At 39.5% G+C, this 20,249-nt stretch overlaps 2 protein-coding genes across 2 annotated transcripts in view; both read right to left on the bottom strand.

Annotated features, from left to right (window-relative positions):
- LOC127451473 (tripartite motif-containing protein 29-like) lies at positions 1-3,694 on the bottom strand. The gene is given in 4 exon segments (XM_051716206.1): positions 1-249; positions 1,644-1,739; positions 3,343-3,409; positions 3,411-3,694. Coding segments are annotated over 4 exon segments (696 nt in total).
- Positions 3,695-8,551: 4,857 nt separating this feature from the next.
- The window catches only part of LOC127452196 (envoplakin-like), a 41,304-nt gene continuing 29,606 nt past the window's right edge, over positions 8,552-20,249 (bottom strand). The window contains exons 10-23 of the mRNA XM_051717494.1: positions 20,049-20,144; positions 19,680-19,790; positions 18,726-18,872; positions 17,754-17,908; positions 17,521-17,618; positions 15,453-15,625; positions 15,180-15,358; positions 13,912-14,050; positions 13,400-13,593; positions 13,106-13,256; positions 12,872-12,955; positions 12,674-12,778; positions 12,475-12,567; positions 8,552-12,291 (exon numbers count right to left, since the gene is read on the bottom strand). Coding sequence (XP_051573454.1) covers positions 8,824-12,291; positions 12,475-12,567; positions 12,674-12,778; positions 12,872-12,955; positions 13,106-13,256; positions 13,400-13,593; positions 13,912-14,050; positions 15,180-15,358; positions 15,453-15,625; positions 17,521-17,618; positions 17,754-17,908; positions 18,726-18,872; positions 19,680-19,790; positions 20,049-20,144 — 5,193 coding nt within the window. The 3' untranslated portion in view covers positions 8,552-8,823. The remainder of the gene's footprint in view (positions 12,292-12,474; positions 12,568-12,673; positions 12,779-12,871; positions 12,956-13,105; positions 13,257-13,399; positions 13,594-13,911; positions 14,051-15,179; positions 15,359-15,452; positions 15,626-17,520; positions 17,619-17,753; positions 17,909-18,725; positions 18,873-19,679; positions 19,791-20,048; positions 20,145-20,249) is intronic.

Genomic DNA, 20,249 nt, shown 5'->3' with positions numbered 1-20,249 from the left:
CTAGATTTCGGTTACCTGGAGGACATGGATGTCATCGTTGGTGTGTGAAAGCCGCTGCAACTCAGCATCTCTCCTCCTCAGATCATCAGTCTCCTGCTCCAGTTGCTTCAAGAGTTCTTCAGCTCGACTCACTGCAGCCTTTTCCTGATCTCTGATCAACTGTGTGACTGCAGAGCGCCTTCTCTCAATGGATGAGATCAACTCAGTGAAGATCAGCTCACAGTCCTCCACTGCTGAATGTGCAGAGTGCTGTTAGTGTAACAGGGTTAAAAAAGATAAATCCAAGGTTTATTGGTTTTATACAACATGAGCTGAATTTTATTATACATGAAAAACTTTGTAAGAAATCCAAGTATAATTCTGTCACCATGTGCTCACACAGCAACACAGTATGTTCTTGAAGCTTGGAATAGACTTGGGGCATGTGTGTTTATTTTCCTAGGACGGCAAATGGGCAGGAGTAAAGACCTGAGTGACTTTAACAAGGGCCACATTGTTATGGCCAGACGACTGGGTCAGAGCATCTCTGAAACGGCAAGGCATGTGGGGTGCTCCCAGTCAGCAGTGGCGAGTGCCTACTGACAGCGGTCTGAGGAGAGACAAACCACAATCCGGCGACAGGGTGTTGGGCACCCAGGGCACATCGATGCATGAGGGCAACAAAGGCTATCCTGTCTGATCTGAACCAGCAGAAGGTCTACTGTGGCACAAGTCATAGAAACTTCTAATGATGGTTATGCGTAGCCGCGTAGCCGCAGAATGGTCAGAGTGCCCATGATGACCCCTGCCCACAGTCGAAAGTGCCTACAATGGGCATGTGAGCACTGGAACTGGTCCTTGGAACAATTGAAGAAGGTTGCCTGGTCCAATGAGTCCCATTTTATTTTACATCACGTGGACGGCCATGTATGTGTGCGCCGTTTACCTGGGGAAGTGATGGCACCAGGATGCACTGTGGGAAGACGACAAGCCGGTGGAGGGAGAGTGATGCTCTTGGCTATTTTCTGCATGGAACCAGCATTCATATGGACATCAATTTGACACGTGCCACCTACCTAAACATCGTTGCAGACCAGGTACAACCCTTCATGGCAATGGTATTCCCTGATGGCAGTGGCCTCTTTCAGCAGGATAATGCACCCTGCCACACTGCACACATTGTTCGGGAATGGTTTGAGGAAGATGATGAAGAGTTCAGGGTGTTGCCCCAGATCTTAATCCGATTGAGCATCTGTGGGATGTCCTGGACCAACAAGTCCAAACAATGGTGGCTCCACCTCGCAACTTACAGGACTTGAAGGACCTGCTGCTGATGTTTTGGTGCCAGATACCAAAGGACACCTTCAGGTATCCATGCCTCGGCAGGTTGGCGCTGTTTTGGTGGCACGCAGAGGACCAACAGCATATTAGGAAGGTGGCCATTTAAAAAAAAATAAAAATTTTGGCACATGAGTGTATGTACTTTTCAGGAAAATGAAAATAACAAATAAAACACGCATTACAGAAAATATACAACCAAGTCCCTCAAAGTGATTGATAATGATTATTTCTATGGCAACATCTGCTTAGATCTTAGTGGTACTGTACAGTACATCACACTCATATTCTCTGAGACTTAAACTTCTCTTCTTCTTAAAATTCACCTTATGAGACTCCACAGCCTCTCTCAGCTCCTGAAGATCTTTCTCTCTCTGCTGGATTCTCTGTTGGCATTTTCTCTGTGTCTCCCTCAAAAGTTTCTGTACAAAGCACAAATACTTGATAAACTGAGAAATGCTACGTAAGAGTGAATGATGGAGCTGTTTGAGTCTGGTAGGCTGCGGTTTTATGACTGTCATTACATAATCATACTGTACATGTGTGCCCCTGATTGCGAGAAAATGTAACAAAGCCAACCTGGTATCTCGGAAAAATGTGACTCTTCACGCAATGTTGTGAAAGCATATGTTGCAGCGGGTAATTTGCTGCAGTTTCCAGGTGAAATGTCCAATAGTGGCGCTTAAAGTGTGTTGAGTTTCAAACGTGTTCAAGTCTGTGACATGACCGAGTCCATTACAAGTCCAAGGTTTCACCCAACTTAAACATTATAGGTTATAACTACACAACATAGGCCCAAAAAGCATCTCTCTCTTTTGAAGGTCATTCAAAAGTAGCCATTCTAGCAACAGATGAATATTTCATTACATAATAGTAGATGTTTTTCTCATTGCCAATTTGTTTTTTGTTTTATTTATTTTAGGAGGCTCAAACCCTCAAAAACATTAATTTTACCTGTCTACCTTTTGATGACGTAAGTATTTTCATGACGTCACTTTCCTGTGACTCCAGAGTTATTAGTTACATGACATTTACGGCTCAGTTGACTGGCTTTAAAAAACCTGGATGCAGAACTGTTGCTGCTTTCCATTCAACTCTGAAAGTCTGGATTTCCAACTTCCCACCTGGAAGAATGCAGTAGAATGCAACTTGAAGTCGGACTTCCAACTTGGAAACTCGTTCGGAAATTCACAACTCCGATTTCGACGAGATTCCGGCACCCAGGAAAATTTACAAAGATATTGTAAACGTTCAATTTTTCAGGAAATAAAAAGCATCTATGAGTTAAATATCCTACATTGCATGATAATAAAACTTGTTTAACAATTGTTTGTAGAGACAGATGTGAAAACGGAAGATTATACAATCTTTTGATCAATGCACACCCGTAGAACAAATGCTTAAATTGCATAGTATCATTTATCCTCTGCAATTTGCTTACTAGGAGATGTCTTTGTCATCAATCGAACACTTGCTAAGCTAACGGGAGCATTGCACTTTTGATTCCATATACGTAATCTTCTGAGCATCCTGCAATGGAATGCCTTTATGGTCGGAGATTACAAATATCAAGTAGAAATTTCCCACAACTGGCTTTGAATGGAATGCAGCATAAGCGCCAATGAGCAAAGACGGCAGAATTCAAACTGTGTACTTCCGGGTGGCATGCGGAAGCCAAACAACTGCCTTTGAGATAAATGGGAATGCTAACGGATAGCTCTCGCCAAGTATTGATGTTTAACTCGGTGCAAATTGTTACAAGTTTGAAATAAGACTGTATTTGGAGATATTTTCAGCATGAAATATCATGACCTCATCTATACTGGAGAAAAGAACTCGCTTTCAGCGCCACCTTCAGACATTAGACCTGGAACTGCATCAAATTGTACCTGCGGCAATGTATTGCAGAAATATATGTAGTCCTGTTTTTCCAGTAAGGCCAGTTTGCACATAGCTGAATGAACATAAACATGAACTAACTTAACATCATGAGTGATGAGTGACAGTTAAGGAAATGTAGGCTACCTGTTTCTCATTGCTCGCTGCTGCAGCTGATACAGTGTCGTGGTTTTTGTGTTCGTTCACCATGCACACAAATGCATTTCTGGTCAGTGCGACAGTAAAATTCCAGCATTTTATCATGTTGAGGGCAGATCATCTCCTGGAGTCGTCCAGTGGCATCTATCAAGTTGTGTCTCTTACCCTTGAATAGGTTCTCATGTTGATCAAGATGATTTTGACAGTAAGAGTTCAGACACACCAGACAGGACGTGACGGCTTTCTGTTTTCTTCCAGTGCAGACGCCACACTCCACATCTCCAGGACCAGCGTAATATTGAGTAACGTGGATTCTTGTCTTCTTCAGTTTCTCCACCATTTCTGAAAAGGCTGTAATGTGTCATGCATTAAGAGCATCTGCTGGAGAAACATGACCGTTTAATAGCAATGACAAGTATAGCCTATAGGTGGCCTCAGTGTTCCCCTTATTTTTGCATGGTCTCTGTAACTCAGTGTTGCAACTTAATATCTTGATATTATCACAAGTTATGCATACAGATATACTGTATATTTAAACATTATAAAAGACTATTTTTGTCAGCGTTTGTTTTTTTAAAACACTTGCTATGAATATTACGCTTTTGCAATAATGCCAAAAGCTGAGCTCAATTTACAGTTAAATCTGACCACTTGGAATAAGTATTTAGTTATCTACCATGTATTTTGCAACCATAATTCAATAAAATCATTCAATAAAATATGTATTGCAATACATGTGTTTCCAAAACAAAAAGATGCAACATTTGGTCTGAAAGGGTAAACTTTGTACTTAAAGTCCTGTAAGTGTGTGTATATATATGTGTGTGTGTGAGATGTGTGTTCTGCATTGTGGCTGTGTTATGGTCTCACCAATTGATTTCCATTCATTTATGTCGGTCTTTCCATGTCTGCTTGTCTGTCTGTGGGTGTGTTCTGAATTGTGGTAGTGTCATAGTCTCATCAATTCATTTCTCTCTGTGTGTGTTCTTCATTTTGTCTTCGTTTTACTGATTTCTTCATTCATTTCTATGGTTGGACAAATGTGTCCTTTTTTGGAAAAACACCTAAACTTAGTGTGTTTTAAAATGGTAAAAAGAGGGAAATTCACAAAGTTCAATAGCTCTCCAAAGAAGGATACCACTTTTATATGAAAAAATGTGACAAATTGGACGAAAATGTTCAAACAGCACATGAGGGTTAACTAATTCAGATGTTTGTATCATGCACCATTACGGATTCCCTTACTCTTATAACACAATGCAGAATGTTATTACATACTGTATTTATTTAAGGAATAATATTTTCATAAAAATGAACTGTGCTCCAGTTAAAACTGAAGAGGTTCATAAACAGACGAATGTGGTTGGATTGGTTGTGAGAACAGGTTAGAGAAATCTATGCACACTGTTGCAGAAATGCAGACAGGTAAGAAAAATATAATTCCTTCGATAAAACGAAACAAAACACTGAATAAATCAGCAGGTATATGCTTCTATGAATCTGAATTCTGGGTCATCTAAACACCTCGGATTAACCACTGTAACGGGATGTTTAATTATCCATGTTCATAAAAAAGTAATTCTAGCCGCCACATGATGAAGATGAGCTCAAAAGGTTTTCAGAGGACACCTTACGGTTCAGGAATTAGCGAAAATGTAACTTACCTTGTCACAGCACCACCTGCAGTCAAGCGAGTGTCAATGCACTTGAATATCTAATTACTGGTTGGGATTTTGGGATGGGATTAATGCTACCTTCATGTGCCAACAGAATCATCGTAAATACGAGTATCCCACTCGTAATTGCACATGAAGGACCCCTCAAGTCGCAATTACGACTGGGAAACTCGGAGATCATTTTGATACCAGAGTTTCCGAGATGGGAGTCGTCGTAAACTTTCAACATGGCAGTGGGGAGTACAGTTTTTATAGTGAACGACAGGTTTTATTCATGTTTCTAAATACAGCTAATTGTTAGCGCTTACCGTTTTGGTCATATTTATGTATATCAGCAATCATTTGATGCATGTTGTACATTTTTACAGCATATAAAATAGCTTGTATTTGATAAAAATTCCACTATCGTCCTCAAGCCCAGGAATATTTTTTTATGGTGTCAAAATAAAAGTTCCTCAAGAAATATATATGACAATATTTCTTCACTCCTCTTTCAAACCATATATCCTCCCTGTTCAAAATCCTAACCTCTCCTTGAATATGTAATACTTCTGGAGGTAAAAGTGTTGCAAAACTTGAGAGCTAGTACCTGCTCTGTAGATATTTGTACGATAAATATTTGTACTTGAATTTTGAAATGTACTCTCTATCAAAAATAAACACATGTAATAAGTGTGCTTAGCAATAACACATGAATGGAGTGTGCTCAAATCACTGTAACACTTTCGTAGCTTAATGCTTTAATAGAAAACACATTAAAGGTGCACAGTTTTTCATTAAGAAAGTTGTGCTCCTTAGAAAATGAATAGTAATTTTGAGACATATAGGTGCATCTCAATAAATTAGAATGTCGTGGAAAAGTTCATTTATTTCAGTAATTCAACTCAAATTGTGAAACTCGTGTATTAAATAAATTCAATGCACACAGACTGAAGTAGTTTAAGTCTTTGGTTCTTTTAATTGTGATGATTTTGGCTCACATTTAACAAAAACCCACCAATTCACTATCTCAAAAAATTAGAATATGGTGACATGCCAATCAGCTAATCAACTCAAAACACCTGCAAAGGTTTCCTGAGCCTTCAAAATGGTCTCTCAGTTTGGTTCACTAGGCTACACAATCATGGGGAAGACTGCTGATCTGACAGTTGTCCAGAAGACAATCATTGACACCCTTCACAAGGAGGGTAAGCCACAAACATTCATTGCCAAAGAAGCTGGCTGTTCACAGAGTGCTGTATCCAAGCATGTTAACAGAAAGTTGAGTGGAAGGAAAAAGTGTGGAAGAAAAAGATGCACAACCAACCAAGAGAACCGCAGCCTTATGAGGATTGTCAAGCAAAATCGATTCAAGAATTTGGGTGAACTTCACAAGGAATGGACTGAGGCTGGGGTCAAGGCATCAAGAGCCACCACACACAGACGTGTCAAGGAATTTGGCTACAGTTGTCGTATTCCTCTTGTTAAGCCACTCCTGAACCACAGACGACGTCAGAGGCGTCTTACCTGGGCTAAGGAGAAGAAGAACTGGATTGTTGCCCAGTGGTCCAAAGTCCTCTTTTCAGATGAGAGCAAGTTTTGTATTTCATTTGGAAACCAAGGTCCTAGAGTCTGGAGGAAGGGTGGAGAAGCTCATAGCCCAAGTTGCTTGAAGTCCAGTGTTAAGTTTCCACAGTCTGTGATGATTTGGGGTGCAATGTCATCTGCTGGTGTTGGTCCATTGTGTTTTTTGAAAACCAAAGTCACTGCACCCGTTTACCAAGAAATTTTGGAGCACTTCATGCTTCCTTCTGCTGACCAGCTTTTTAAAGATGCTGATTTCATTTTCCAGCAGGATTTGGCACCTGCCCACACTGCCAAAAGCACCAAAAGTTGGTTAAATGACCATGGTGTTGGTGTGCTTGACTGGCCAGCAAACTCACCAGACCTGAACCCCATAGAGAATCTATGGGGTATTGTCAAGAGGAAAATGAGAAACAAGAGACCAAAAAATGCAGATGAGCTGAAGGCCACTGTCAAAGAAACCTGGGCTTCCATACCACCTCAGCAGTGCCACAAACTGATCACCTCCATGCCACGCCGAATTGAGGCAGTAATTAAAGCAAAAGGAGCCCCTACCAAGTATTGAGTACATATACAGTAAATGAACATACTTTCCAGAAGGCCAACAATTCACTAAAAATGTTTTTTTTATTGGTCTTATGATGTATTCTAATTTGTTGAGATAGTGATTTGGTGGGTTTTTGTTAAATGTGAGCCAAAATCATCACAATTAAAAGAACCAAAGACTTAAACTACTTCAGTCTGTGTGCATTGAATTTATTTAATACACGAGTTTCACAATTTGAGTTGAATTACTGAAATAAATGAACTTTTCCACGACATTCTAATTTATTGAGATGCACCTATATGTATAAAATCATGAGCACTCACAAGAAATGAAGACTCCAGTCATGTCACTAAACTAATAAAAGCAGTTTTTTGTTTTCTGCTTTCTGCATGGAGAGGGTCCCCTCATGAGGGTTGCCATGTTATCATATGACCAGCCAAATACTACTCGTGTTATCTCAGTAACCGCCATGTTATTGGACTTTCACTAAAGGACTTAATTAATCAATCATGGCTGACTCTGAATATTGGATTTCTACAATGCCATCTGTAACTGAAAACTGTTGAGTTTGAATAATGCTGTATCCATGCCACTAGGTGTCAGTGTCAGTCCAAGACAACATGCATAGCATAAAATGTGAGATATGAGATATGCTAGCAAGTTCATCATCCTCACTTCAGTATTGATTTGAGTGCATGGATTGCACCCTCTGGTTTGACACATGAATGTTTTTCTGAGCTTTTAATTTTTTTATTTATTTATTTATTTTTTTAGCTTTGAGGGAAAATTCACACAAAAATTAAACTCCCGTGACTGTCATACTTTACTCAACCTCAGGCCATTCTAAATCCATTTGATTTTCTTGCTTCCATCGAACACAAAAGTAGATTTAATGTAAAGTAGGCTTAATGTCTTAGTTACCATTTACTTTCATTGTATAGAAAAAAAGATGCAATGAAAATAAATTGGTCAAGACTGATTTTAGACTGATTTTTGCACAATATCTGACATGAAACAATTAACTCTGTGCAGAGCAGGTACAGTCTCAATAAAAGTGCTTTGATGTTTGCTATGATTCAGAACAGAACATAAATGCTGTACTGTGATATGTAAATAGCATTATGTGTATACTTGTAATATATATATTGAAGCTCTGTATTTTTCAAAGTATTATTAATAAAGAGAAATGAATGCTTTGCAAGTTACTAGTAAATACCACTTAATGTTAAAGCTTTAAGATGAAGGAAATCATTACATTGTATAAAGGCAAAAAATGTAATCAGCTTTAGAATATCTATTATGTGTTAATCAGGTAAAGTAGCTTTTACCACACACCTTAGCCCTTTCTATTTTCTGTCTAGATATCTAACTCAGTAGAAAAAGATAACATAGACATTACACAGACACAAAGTAAAGAATATATGAAATAGTTCCATTTATTATCATAAAGTCTGAAAAGCAGTTTAGCCCATTCATCAAGAGGAGCCAAGTAACTGGCAAAAGCACTTTAAAAACCAATATAGCAAAGATAAACACCTCAGCATGACATAAAATGATATCCATCCACACCAGAGATTATTTATCTTTAAATAAATAGGTACGAAATAACCCCAAAAATAAATTTCCCTTACAATGTAGCACTTAAATCTGCTCTCATTATTGTGATATCAACCTCTGTTGTACTTATTTTTTGGAGAAGTTGAAGCTGGAGTAAGAGGGAGCATCTGTGGCATTAGTAGAGGCAGCTGGGAGCAAAGGAAGTCCTGTGGTCGGATCCCTCTTGCATCGGGCCATGGCTTCCTTATAAGTGATCTTGTCCTTCTTGATCGGATCGACCACATTCTTTGCAAAGGTGGAATTATCCTGAAGTTGCTTGGCCACAGACGTATCGATCAATTTTGCATCAACAGCATTCTGCAGGCCGACACGACCTGCTCTGTTAGGGTCTACCAGACCACCGGTCAGCAATTGTGCCTCCATAAACCACAAGGCACTTTCATTTGGGATCCATCCTCTGCGAGCTGCTTCGCCCACAGACATTCGCTCTTTGGACACAGGGTCTTCTACACCAGTAAAAGCCTTCTGCGCATTGAGAAGCTTGTGAACCTGGGTTGTGTCAATCAATCCACGCTCCACTGCCTTGTGAACAGAGAACTTTTCCTTCTTGGTCAGATCTACTATGCCTCCTGTGGCAGCCTGAGCTTCCAGAAGCCTCATTGCCGTGTCTTGGTCAATCAGTTTGCGAGTCATGGCACTTCGTACGGACATGCGGCTGTCTGTGGTGAGATCCAGAACTCCAGAAATTGGGAAGAGTTCTTCTCCAATGGTGGTTTGCAATGTGCTCAAGTTGCTGTTGCTAGAGTAGAATGTGCGTTTTGACAAAGTGGAGGAGTTGTAGCTGGGGCTGGCTGGAGGGAGTGTCTTGACAGTTGTTGTGTGTGTTGTACTTGAAGCAGGGAATGTCAATTTCTTCTCCCCTGCAACCAAAAGAGCAAACTCTGAAATGGATATTTTGCCATCTCTATAGCGCTGAAGGTCGTACTGAGTCAATCGACCATCTTTGAGAGCTGTCTTGATGGAGTACTGCTTTCCACTTTTACGGTCCTGCAGAAGAGTGGTCTCACCTTCGGGACCAGTGGTTGTGATTTCCTCCCAACTGCACTCAAGCTCTTGAAGGTGAATGTACTGATTGCGATCTATGAGACCCTCAACATAGGCATCGTAGGGTGACATGTCTTTGCCAGTCTCTGGATCCAGAATAGTGATTTTGGTGGAGACATTGGTCTCTCTGGTGTTTGTCTCGGCATGTTGCGTTGTCTTTACTTGTCTCTGAAGCTCTATGATAGTGCTTTCCCTTTGGTAGATTCTCTCTTTCTCCTCCAAGATTTCTCTCTCCAGACGCTGGATCTCTGACTCCAGCTTTATGCTTTTTTGCCTGATGACTTGGGATCTCTCACTCAAGAGCTTGGATTCATGTTGGAAAGTTATAGTGATCTCCTGCTTTCGAGACTCAATTCTTCTCAACTCCTTGAGAAGGTCATCCTGCTCTTTCTTGAGTCTATCCCTCTGAAAAGTCAAGGTGGTCTCTTCTTGAGAGAAATTTGTTCTGGTTGTCTGGATTCGGGTTATTTTGGTGGTAATTCGCTGAATTTCTTCTTCTTGGAGGACTCGGGCATTCCTCATCTGGGCAACTTGTTTTCTGAGACTTTCCCTCTCTGCCTCAACAGTTTGGTCCTTCTCCACCCTGATGATCTCTTTGTAGACAGTCTTCTCCACAGATTTCTCTTTGGTAAGTGTTTCTATCCTGATTTTGAGGTTTCGAACATCTCTCTCCAGGCGGGTAATGATGGTACCCTCCTTGTCCATTTCAGTGCGGAGCCCAGAGATTAGTTTGTCTACATTAAGGTCTCTCTCAACTTTCAGAACCTCCTCAATAACAATCTTTTCCTCAACAGGTGGTGGACAAGTCTCAAGCTCATAGATCCTAGCCTTAATTTGTCTCAGCTCAGTCTCTATGATGACCTTCTTCTGCCGATCCACATGCTCCAGATTTCTTTGCAGTTCCAGGACCAAGGATCTCATTTGCTGCACCTCCAGTTCTAGATTCCTACGAGTCTTAATGACCTCTTCCAAAGTCTTGACTAACTTCTCATGAGCCATAATCTGATTTGGATCTTTCTGGAGGTGCACTACTTCATGCACAACAACCCTTTCCTCTGGTTTCTGTCTCTCCAGCACAATGTACTTGTTTTGAAGGTCATACACATTTTCCTCCACCGTTCGCCGGAATTGAACTTCTTCACGCAACTCCCTTCTGAGTCGTTCAGCTTCCTTTTCTATAAGTGGGTCATTTTCATATTTTATCAATTCTTTGGTCACCACTCTCATCTCCACCTTTGATCTTTCAGTCTTCCATTCATCCCTGTCCTTGCGTAGACGAATCACCCGATTCAGAGTTGAGTCATAATTGGTTCGCAAAATGGTGAGTTGCTCGTTCAACCTCTTAATTTCTTTGACGACCTCAGGGCTCCTCTCTTCTTTCACCACCTCCTGAGTTACCTCCTTCAGCTCGACCTTGGGCTTCTGGGAGCGCAGGGTCTTGAGGTCCACCATAATCAAGTTTATTTCATTCTCTATGCTAGTACGCCGTCTGCTTAATTCATTAAGCTCGTTTCTTAGTCGTCTCAGTTCCACCTCAGTTTCAGGGTCAATTCTGTAGATCTCATTGATAATCTCCTTAAACTCTATCTTTGGTTTTATTGTCTCCACCTGAGTGTAGCGGAGCTGAAGGCTAGAGAATTCTTGAATCAAAATACTGTTCTCTCGTCTTAGTTCTTCCAGGCTAACACGGAGACTCTTGGACTCTTTTAGGAGCTCTGCATCCTGCTCAACTCTCTTCACCTCCTTGGTTACAGTTTTTGGTTGGATGGTTGGGATAATCCTCTCCAGATTATTGATCTGACTCCTAATGTGGAATATCTGATCATTCAGGGTCTTGCACCTAATACCCTCATCCGAGATCTGATTCTTGAAGCTAATGACAGCTTTTAGCATTTCTGGATCTTTTTCCAGCTTGACAACCTCTTTCAGTACCACTCTCTCTCTTATCATTGGCTTCTTTCTCTCCAGGACTGTGACTTCAGTTCTTTTTCGCACTGTTTCACTTTCGTACACTCGAATTTCCTCCCTGAGTTTGAGTAAGAGCTCTCTGATCCTAGCTGCTTCCACGTCCAGCTTGGGGTCGCGTTCAATCTCTGTGAGCACCTTCGTGACTAGTTTGGGCTTTATGACGGTCAGCTCATTTTCACGACTGACAACTTTCTGGTTGACAAACTCAATTTCTGTACGCATTTCGGAGCGTTTATTGATCTCCTCAGTTATCTTCTTCTTTAGTATTTCCACTTCGGCCTGCAGCTTTGGATCACGGTAGTACTGCACAATCTCTTTTTCCTCCAACCGTTCCACACCTCTACGACTCTTGAGGGACAACATCCGTTTACTGTAGGTTGACAGATCATTCTCAGCTTGAGTGCGGCGATGGATCTCTTCAGCAAGCTCTCGCTTCAGGCCATCCACTTCCTCAATTTCTCTCTGTTGACTTTGTAACTGCAGTTGCTGCTTCACTACCACATGGTGCACAATTTGATCATTCTGTTCATGGGAAATAAATAAAAGATATGCTATATCACCTTCAGTTACCATAACAAGTACTGTACTTCTAGCTACATTTAGATTTGCATTTAGAATTTTGCTATTATGACAACTTTTCTGTAACATTTATTCATTACTTATTTACAAATATGCATATTTAATCTAAAGATTGAAATTCTGTACCTTGTTGATGAGTTCCTTGGCCAAGACCACTTGATTCAGAAGTTGATCATTCTCTGCTGACACTTCAGAATAAAATCTCACAATTTCTCTTTCCTAAAAAGGAACCAATTACATAGATATTTGAACATGTACTGAGACATTTAATGAAGTTTCCTTGATCAGATAAATAATTCTTTATTATCATGGCAAAGTAGCATACCTTCTTCTGCACAGCCTCAGCCAGGGTAATAGCTTGAAGTCTGTTTGCATCAATTTCCGGTTTTCCCAATGTGAGGCGGTATTTGTTAGAATTCACTTCATACTCCTGCAGACAATGCAACAATGGAATATTTCACCAAAAAATGAATTTGGATGGTGCAATATTATGGAAATAGGCAAAGCAAGATGGCCTACGTACGTTAAGAATGCTCTGCAGTTCATGAGAAACTTTTACAACCCGGTCTACATCCTCTGTCTTTCTCTTGATGTCTTCAACCGCTCTCTGTAACCAAACAGCAAAATACAGACTTGCTCAAAGTAGCGGTTGGACAATTCTCAACTGGCCTTATTTACACTGTAATACATTAAAATTAATCAAATCTGAAACATTTAAAATAAGGTCAAAACATGGGCAAAAACACCTAATACTGACCATCTGAGAGGTTTGTTTGGCGTAGATTTGTGATGCACTTTCCCCAGCCAAAACCTTGTTGTTGGGCATATTGTTCAAGAAAGCATGGAGAGAATGCACAGCGCTCTGGAATTCTAGGTTCTTATTGGCTGCCTCTTGCAACAGAGCTGCCCTACAGAGCAAAAGGTTACGGATACAGTACAAATTTTGGAAAGTCAAGAAGCATTGTAAGAAACGCAAATATGTCTAAAAGTAAACAAAACAACATTAACAAACTAGAAAAGGCTTTCTTTACCACAGAGTATGACCTCTCACCTATGCTGTAGCTGGCTGTTGACGTTGGAGTAGCGATTCCTCAAGCGCTTGACCTCTGACTCTTGGTAGCGGATATCAGGGCAGTACTCCTGGAAGCTCTTCTGCAGGGAGCTGCTGGCCTGCTCTGTCACTTCTAACTCACGGTTGAGCTTCTGAATATCATCTTCCTTGGAGGCAACATCATTACTCATGTTCTATGGACAAGACAATACCAGACACCAAAGAGCGTCATTGCCTTATTTTGAATTCTAGATACACTACATGGCCAAAAGTAGGTTGGCATCATTTTCTTATTAATGGGTTCGACTTGGCCCCCTTAATTCTAGGAGAGACTAATTTAAATTCTACAGCATACAATGGCATTTTCTCTGTACACGTTTGCGGAGAACCTTTCTTTGTTTACATACAACAATGCCTCTGTGCACAATGGTCCATTAAGAAATGGTTTACTGAGTCTGGTGTGGTAGAACTGGACTGGCCAACTATAATGAGTCACCAAAATGGATGACTACCTGTATCTGAACGGAGTGGTGGCGTATGATACTGGGCTCATCCAAGATCACATTGTCTGCAGCCAATTGATCCTCAAACACAGACACCATATTGTCCACCTTCTTAATCTGTTTCTCCAGAAACATAGCGGCTGTGGCCCTGAGGAAATAATATCAAGTTTATTCTGATTTCTTAAAGGGTTAGTACACCCCAAAATGATAATTCTCTCATGATTTACTCACCTTTAAGCCATCCCAGATGTGTATGACTTTCCCTCTTCAGCAGAACCGAAGTGAACATTTATAAGCACATTTCAGCTCTTTTTGTCCATACAATGCATGTGAATGGGTGCCATCAGGCTGCTGGCTGTTTGACGTCCAAAAGGCACATTTAGGCAGCATGAAAGATCAATTAATGTCTTCAGAAGCAAATTGATTGGTTTGTTTAAAAAATAAACCGATAATTAAAACTTTATTAACTTCCTGACAACAGTCGACGCATCACGTGACGTAAGCGCAATGGCGCGTTCACGTGAGAAGTCGGAAGCACACGCTTTGCTTACAAAAGAACAACGAACGTCACGCGAGAGTTAGTTCATTTCAGCAATACAGCGGTGGGCGCAAGCAATTATTTTAAAGTTTAAAACTTTTAATTATCGTATTGTTTCTTACATAAACCTATCGGCTTGCTTCAGAAGACATTAACTGATCGACTGGAGTCGTGTGGATTACTTTTATGCTGCCTAAATATGACCTTTGGACCGTCAAATAGCCAACAGTCTGATGGCACCTGTTGACTTCCATTGCATGGACAAAAAGAGCTGAAATGGGCTTATAAAAATCTTCACTTCGGTTCTGCTGTAGAAGGAAAGTCATACGCATCTGGGATGGCTTAAAGGTGACTAAATCATGAGAGGATTTTCATTTTTGGGTGAACTATTCCTTTAACATATTTTCCATTGAGGAACACGTAGAGCTATGCACAAGCAACCCAGTTGGTCCGCCCAATCCTGAATATACGGTAAAGATTTTGGGTGGTACCCTGGTACAGTGACAGTATGGTAATACCATGGTACGCTGATATATGCCATGGTAGTGTATGATAACAACATTCATATACCATGTTATCTGCATGGTACTCCAAGAAACTAGTGTGCAAAACAATATTATTACTATGGTACTGTGCCCAAAACTAAGTGAAAAAAAATAAAAGTATGCAAAAGTCAATAAAATCATATATTTGTATGATTTACAGTAAAGTTCACTTTAACCGTTTGGGTTAATCTTACTTCTTATTGTACAGATCATTAAGGGCTGTGATGTCATCAATCTTGTTGTTGGCAATGGTCAGTTTCTGAGACAGTGTGGCTGTGGTTGGACCCAGGGGTTTCTCTGATAGCAGAGGCTGCATGTCCCTCTGAGTGGATGATTTCTCTGCCTCCAGATTTCTCAGAGCCACGACAGATCTCTGGAGATATTAAATCAAAGGATAGTCTCTAAATCCTTTTAAGCTGTCACAGTTTTTACTTTTACTTGCCGTAACATCCAATGTCCGTTCTTACCTCATGATCTCGGATCCTGACAGAAAGATCACCGATGGGGTCAGACCTCTGCAGAGGAGATCTTATCCTGTTCAGCACGTCCTTCTCCAACTTCGCCAGGTCTGCAATGATCCGGTCCAGCTGACTGGAGATGACATTGGCCTTTGAGTTATCAGGGACCGTTGCAACAGTAGCTGTAGAGCGAGAATAAACACATATCCAGCTCTCTGTGTATAAAGTCAACATTAAATCAAAACTGACTCTGTTTACTTTCTTAAAACAACTTCCTGGTCTTACTGTGCACGATTAATCAGTGCACATTATTCCAAAGAACTGTTTTTTGACTTTGTAATCTTTCATTAATGTAATAACTTTCTGTGCCTCTGAAACATATTTTCTCTTGTGCTGATGTAACCAAGGCCACACAGGTGGGGGAAAAGTATTATTAACCGATAATATCAGAGCCCTACAATTTCACTCTGGAATAGGTCATATTATGGAAGTGAAATGCATCGCAAAGTCATTTTGTCCGGAGACAGTAAGTAAATTCAAAGTCTCATTAAAAGCTGAAATTCTTGAAAAAAAAAATAATAATAATTGTTGGGATGAGTTGTAATGAATAATCTTTTATTATTACTTTTTTTTTTGTTAAATGCAGTGAAACTATTTTATTTTCAAATATGATTAATATTTGAAAAACTTTTGTCCACCAAAGTAATGTGGTGTAACCAACATGTATGTAGAAATTGTGTTGTCATGTGACAAAAATCATAAAACAGCGAAGATCTCTTTAGACCCGCAAGACTGTGTGTGAAGAGTTAAAAACAAATCATTATTCTGTCATATCAAAATGTGTATATTTTTATGAAAAAGCACATTTGGTTCAGGTCATCTGGTGTAACCATGAGAAAACTTCTTGATATTCTTGACTTAAAAATTCATGATATTTGTAAAAAATAATAATAATAAAATTCACCTTGAAACATATGTTTGAAATTAATAATGAAGTTTTGTACACTCTCATGTATTCAAGGTGCTAGGAAACTATTTTAATATCTTTTACTTGATGGTTGCACCACATGACAATTTTAAAGTCATTAAAAAACATTTTTGGGGTACAAAATACTATAAATGTTTAAAAAAAAAAAAAAAAAAAAAACATGAACTAAAAGATTACGTCTACAAATTTCTATCACCTCGGACGACCTTATTTGTCAATAACCCATATATATATATATATATATATATAATTAAAAAATATTATATTATTCATAAATAAAATATTACAAATATTACTATAAATTAAATTAATATTATTGTTATTATAACTAGATTTGAACAATATAGGGAAAATAATATTCATAAATAAAATACAAACATTATTTTAAATGACGTAAATTAATAAAAATAATACATTATTATTATTTTGATTATTATTTTGATTATAACAATAAATAGATTTAAACAACATGGGAACATTTTATTCACAAATAAAATAAAATTATAACTATTATTTTAAAATAACATTTATAAAAATTATAAAATTATATTTATTATGTAAAATAATTATAAAAAATAACTAGATTTGAACAACATGGGGAAGCATGATATTATTCATAAATTAAAATGCTATCATTATTATATTAAAATTACATATATTAACCCTTTCAGACCCCAAGTATGTTCCACGGACACAACAAATATGAACATGATTTATTTCTACTCTAAATGCAGCCAATAATGATAATAAAAATATATATATTATATGGTAATATTTTAATAGTTATTTCTTGTGTCTATTACAATGGACATTGTATCTGAATTATGCCACAGTTCTTGCCATGCTTTATTTCAAAGGAAGATTGTTTTTGTTCAAACAGTAACAAAACAATGACACATAGTAACTAAGCTAATAATTCTTGGCGGTTTGGGTGGCACCAAATAACAAAAATCATTGAAAAAAATACCAAAGAAAAGTGATGTCCATGGAAATGGACGCAGGGTCTGAAAGCACTGATAAAAATATTACTATTATTAGATACAAATAATTGGAGTTGTGCCCTCTCATGATAGGTTGTAGGCCACAAACCTGTTTTCACGACCCGCAACACTTCCACGCTGGGCGTCCTGGCCTTCGATTGTAGAGCAGCTCTCGACCGCTTCAGATCAGAGAAATCTCTGCTCAGTCTGAACACAGGAAACAAAATGAGTGTACAGCCGTTACAGTCCCTGAGATCTTAAATTGAATCTAAAATGAGTTATGCTTTAACAGGAAGCACCACGGAGGGCGCAGCCTGCACTTCCTGTGTGTCAGGATCTCACCTGTCCACTGTGTCGATGGCAGATGAATCAGGTGGCGGGATGAGGAAACAAACTCCTGGAATCACCTTCAATTCTCCAGTGCTGGATTTCACCTCCCAGTTATCCTCTTGTGGACTGGACACCAGTGTGAACTTATCGCCTCTTCTCACAGAGTCCTGCAGGGGGCGGCAGAGAGACCAACAGACGGTATATACAGTGTGCGAATTATACAATGTCTATTTTTACATACAACTTTTACAGCCAAAGTATATTTTAGTTTTCCACGTGATGCAATGTCTTGCTCAGTTTTTCTAGATGCACGGACAGTCTACTGTTTCACTTACTACTTTTTAAAAATAGTAAGCAGTGCATAGTGTATACTGTATACTAGTTGTCATGTTTACCTCCTTAAGTGAGCATGACTTGTTCACTAATACGTAAATAAAGGCCTGGGTAGCTCATCGAGTATTGACGCTGACTATCACCCCTGGAGTCATGAGTTTGAATCCAGGGCGTGCTAAGTGACTCCAGCCAGGTCTCCTAAGCAACCAAATCGGCCCGGTTGCTAGGGAGGGTAGAGTCACATGGGGTAACCTCCTCGTGGTCGTGATTAGTGGTTCTCGCTGTCAATGGGGTGTGTGGTAAGTTGTGCGTGGATCGTGGAGAGTAGCATGAGCCTCCACATGCTGTGAGTCTCCGCGGTGTCATGCACAACGAGTCATGTGATAAGATGCGCGGATTGACGGTCTCAGAAGTGGAGGCAACTGAGACTTGTCCTCCGCCACCCGGATTGAGGTGAGTAACCGCGCCACCACGAGGACCTACTAAGTAGTCGGAATTGGGCATTCCAAAATTCTTTCATTAGGGGCGTTCAAGCTTTAATAAGTGGAGTCAAATACCCGCTAATTATATGCTGTGAAAGTGTTAGTGTCTCTGACTGAAGTGTGTGGTTGTATGTTAGTACAGTGTGTATGTTGTGTGTTGTTGTGTTACCTTGTCTGTGCTCCAGTCACACAGTGCGATGACACCGACGGGTTTATTCGCGACAGTCCGGCGCAGGTGTAGAGGAGCGATAGTAGGACAGGACTCTCTCAGATCCACCAGTCGCTGATCATTCCTCATGATGGCTCTCTCTTCTCCCTGAACACACACACAAACATACATATATATGCAATTATTCAATGTTCTTCAGCATTGTAGTCCAGCTAAAATACACGATTCAATATCAGCTATGAGGTGAAACATGCTACTTTGTAAATCACTGCAAAGCACCTATTTAGAACATCTATGAAAATGATGTGACCGTAGTTATATTTTTGCAAAACGATTGTGGCTCCTTACACGTATTGTGGTAGTTCTGAGGTGAAATGTCCACTGTGTGGCGCTAAAAACGAGTTAAATGTTCTCCCAAACTGAGAGATCCGAGCGTGACCGCTGTGTGCATTTTCCATTTCACTTTTTGATTTGTAACTAGCAGCACCTAATAAACATGCCAAAAAATGTGTGTCCTCATATGTGGACAGCGGGACTAAATTGAGAAATTTTAAATAACTCCAAAGTATTAAAAGTCTGATTTTTTTTTAAATCAAATTGTTTATTATGTTTCCAGGAGTGTTGATTATTCATGAGATGTTACAGACATTACATCAGAAATTATCATAATTAATTCAGATTCAAAGTAATGTCCAGCATCATCCAATCACTGTCAATCATGTTCAAATAAAATGATACATTATAAATTCTGAATCTATGTACTGATTATCATTGTCACATGTCTGTCAAACATGTTGAGTGATCCAAACATCATCTGCAGCCTGAAACTGAACTTTTGATCAGATTTTATTGACTGCACAGAGAACTATAGGATGTCATTGTTGTTGTAGCGCCTCTAGTGTTCATTTCACCAGGAAACTTCAGTGGTGTACTGTAATATATGTGTGTATTAACCTCCAGTTGCAGTAGTATCTCATGGTTGCTCATGTTTTTCAGCACTGATGGTTCTGTGGTGGATTTGATTCTCTTCATGGACTCAGTAAAAGTCTCCACATCCAGCTGATACTAGAGTAAAACACACATATAAAGAGTTAACGGGTCAGTGATGTGAAGCTCATTATTGTCTGGATCTATTACATTATACAACAATACAATTCACACAAAACAATTACTTGAATACACCTCTACTGTGATGCACGAGTTTTCAATCTCCTCTGACAACCTTATTTGTCAATGACAGTGATAATAATTTACATTAATAAAATATGACTATTCATTGATTCATTCTTAGTAGTGTAAATAATAAATGATATTTTGACTCACTTTCTTGTAGTCCTCCACATTGTCCAGGTGTGTGTCCTGACACAAGCACAGATTCAAGAAGTGCTGCCAGTCGCTCTTCACATCCTCACTGTACGCCTGAAACAAACACACACATGTTGACTGAACATAAATCAGAGAGATTTAAATCACATGCAAATAAATAACAACAAGACTCCAGTCAGCATGAATGAATGAATGAAT

The sequence above is a fragment of the Myxocyprinus asiaticus genome, chromosome 14 (assembly GCF_019703515.2).
Source record: "Myxocyprinus asiaticus isolate MX2 ecotype Aquarium Trade chromosome 14, UBuf_Myxa_2, whole genome shotgun sequence".
NCBI lineage: Eukaryota > Metazoa > Chordata > Actinopteri > Cypriniformes > Catostomidae > Myxocyprinus > Myxocyprinus asiaticus.
The sequence above is the reverse complement of the archived record's forward strand: the minus strand, read 5'-3'. Positions and strand labels throughout refer to the sequence as shown.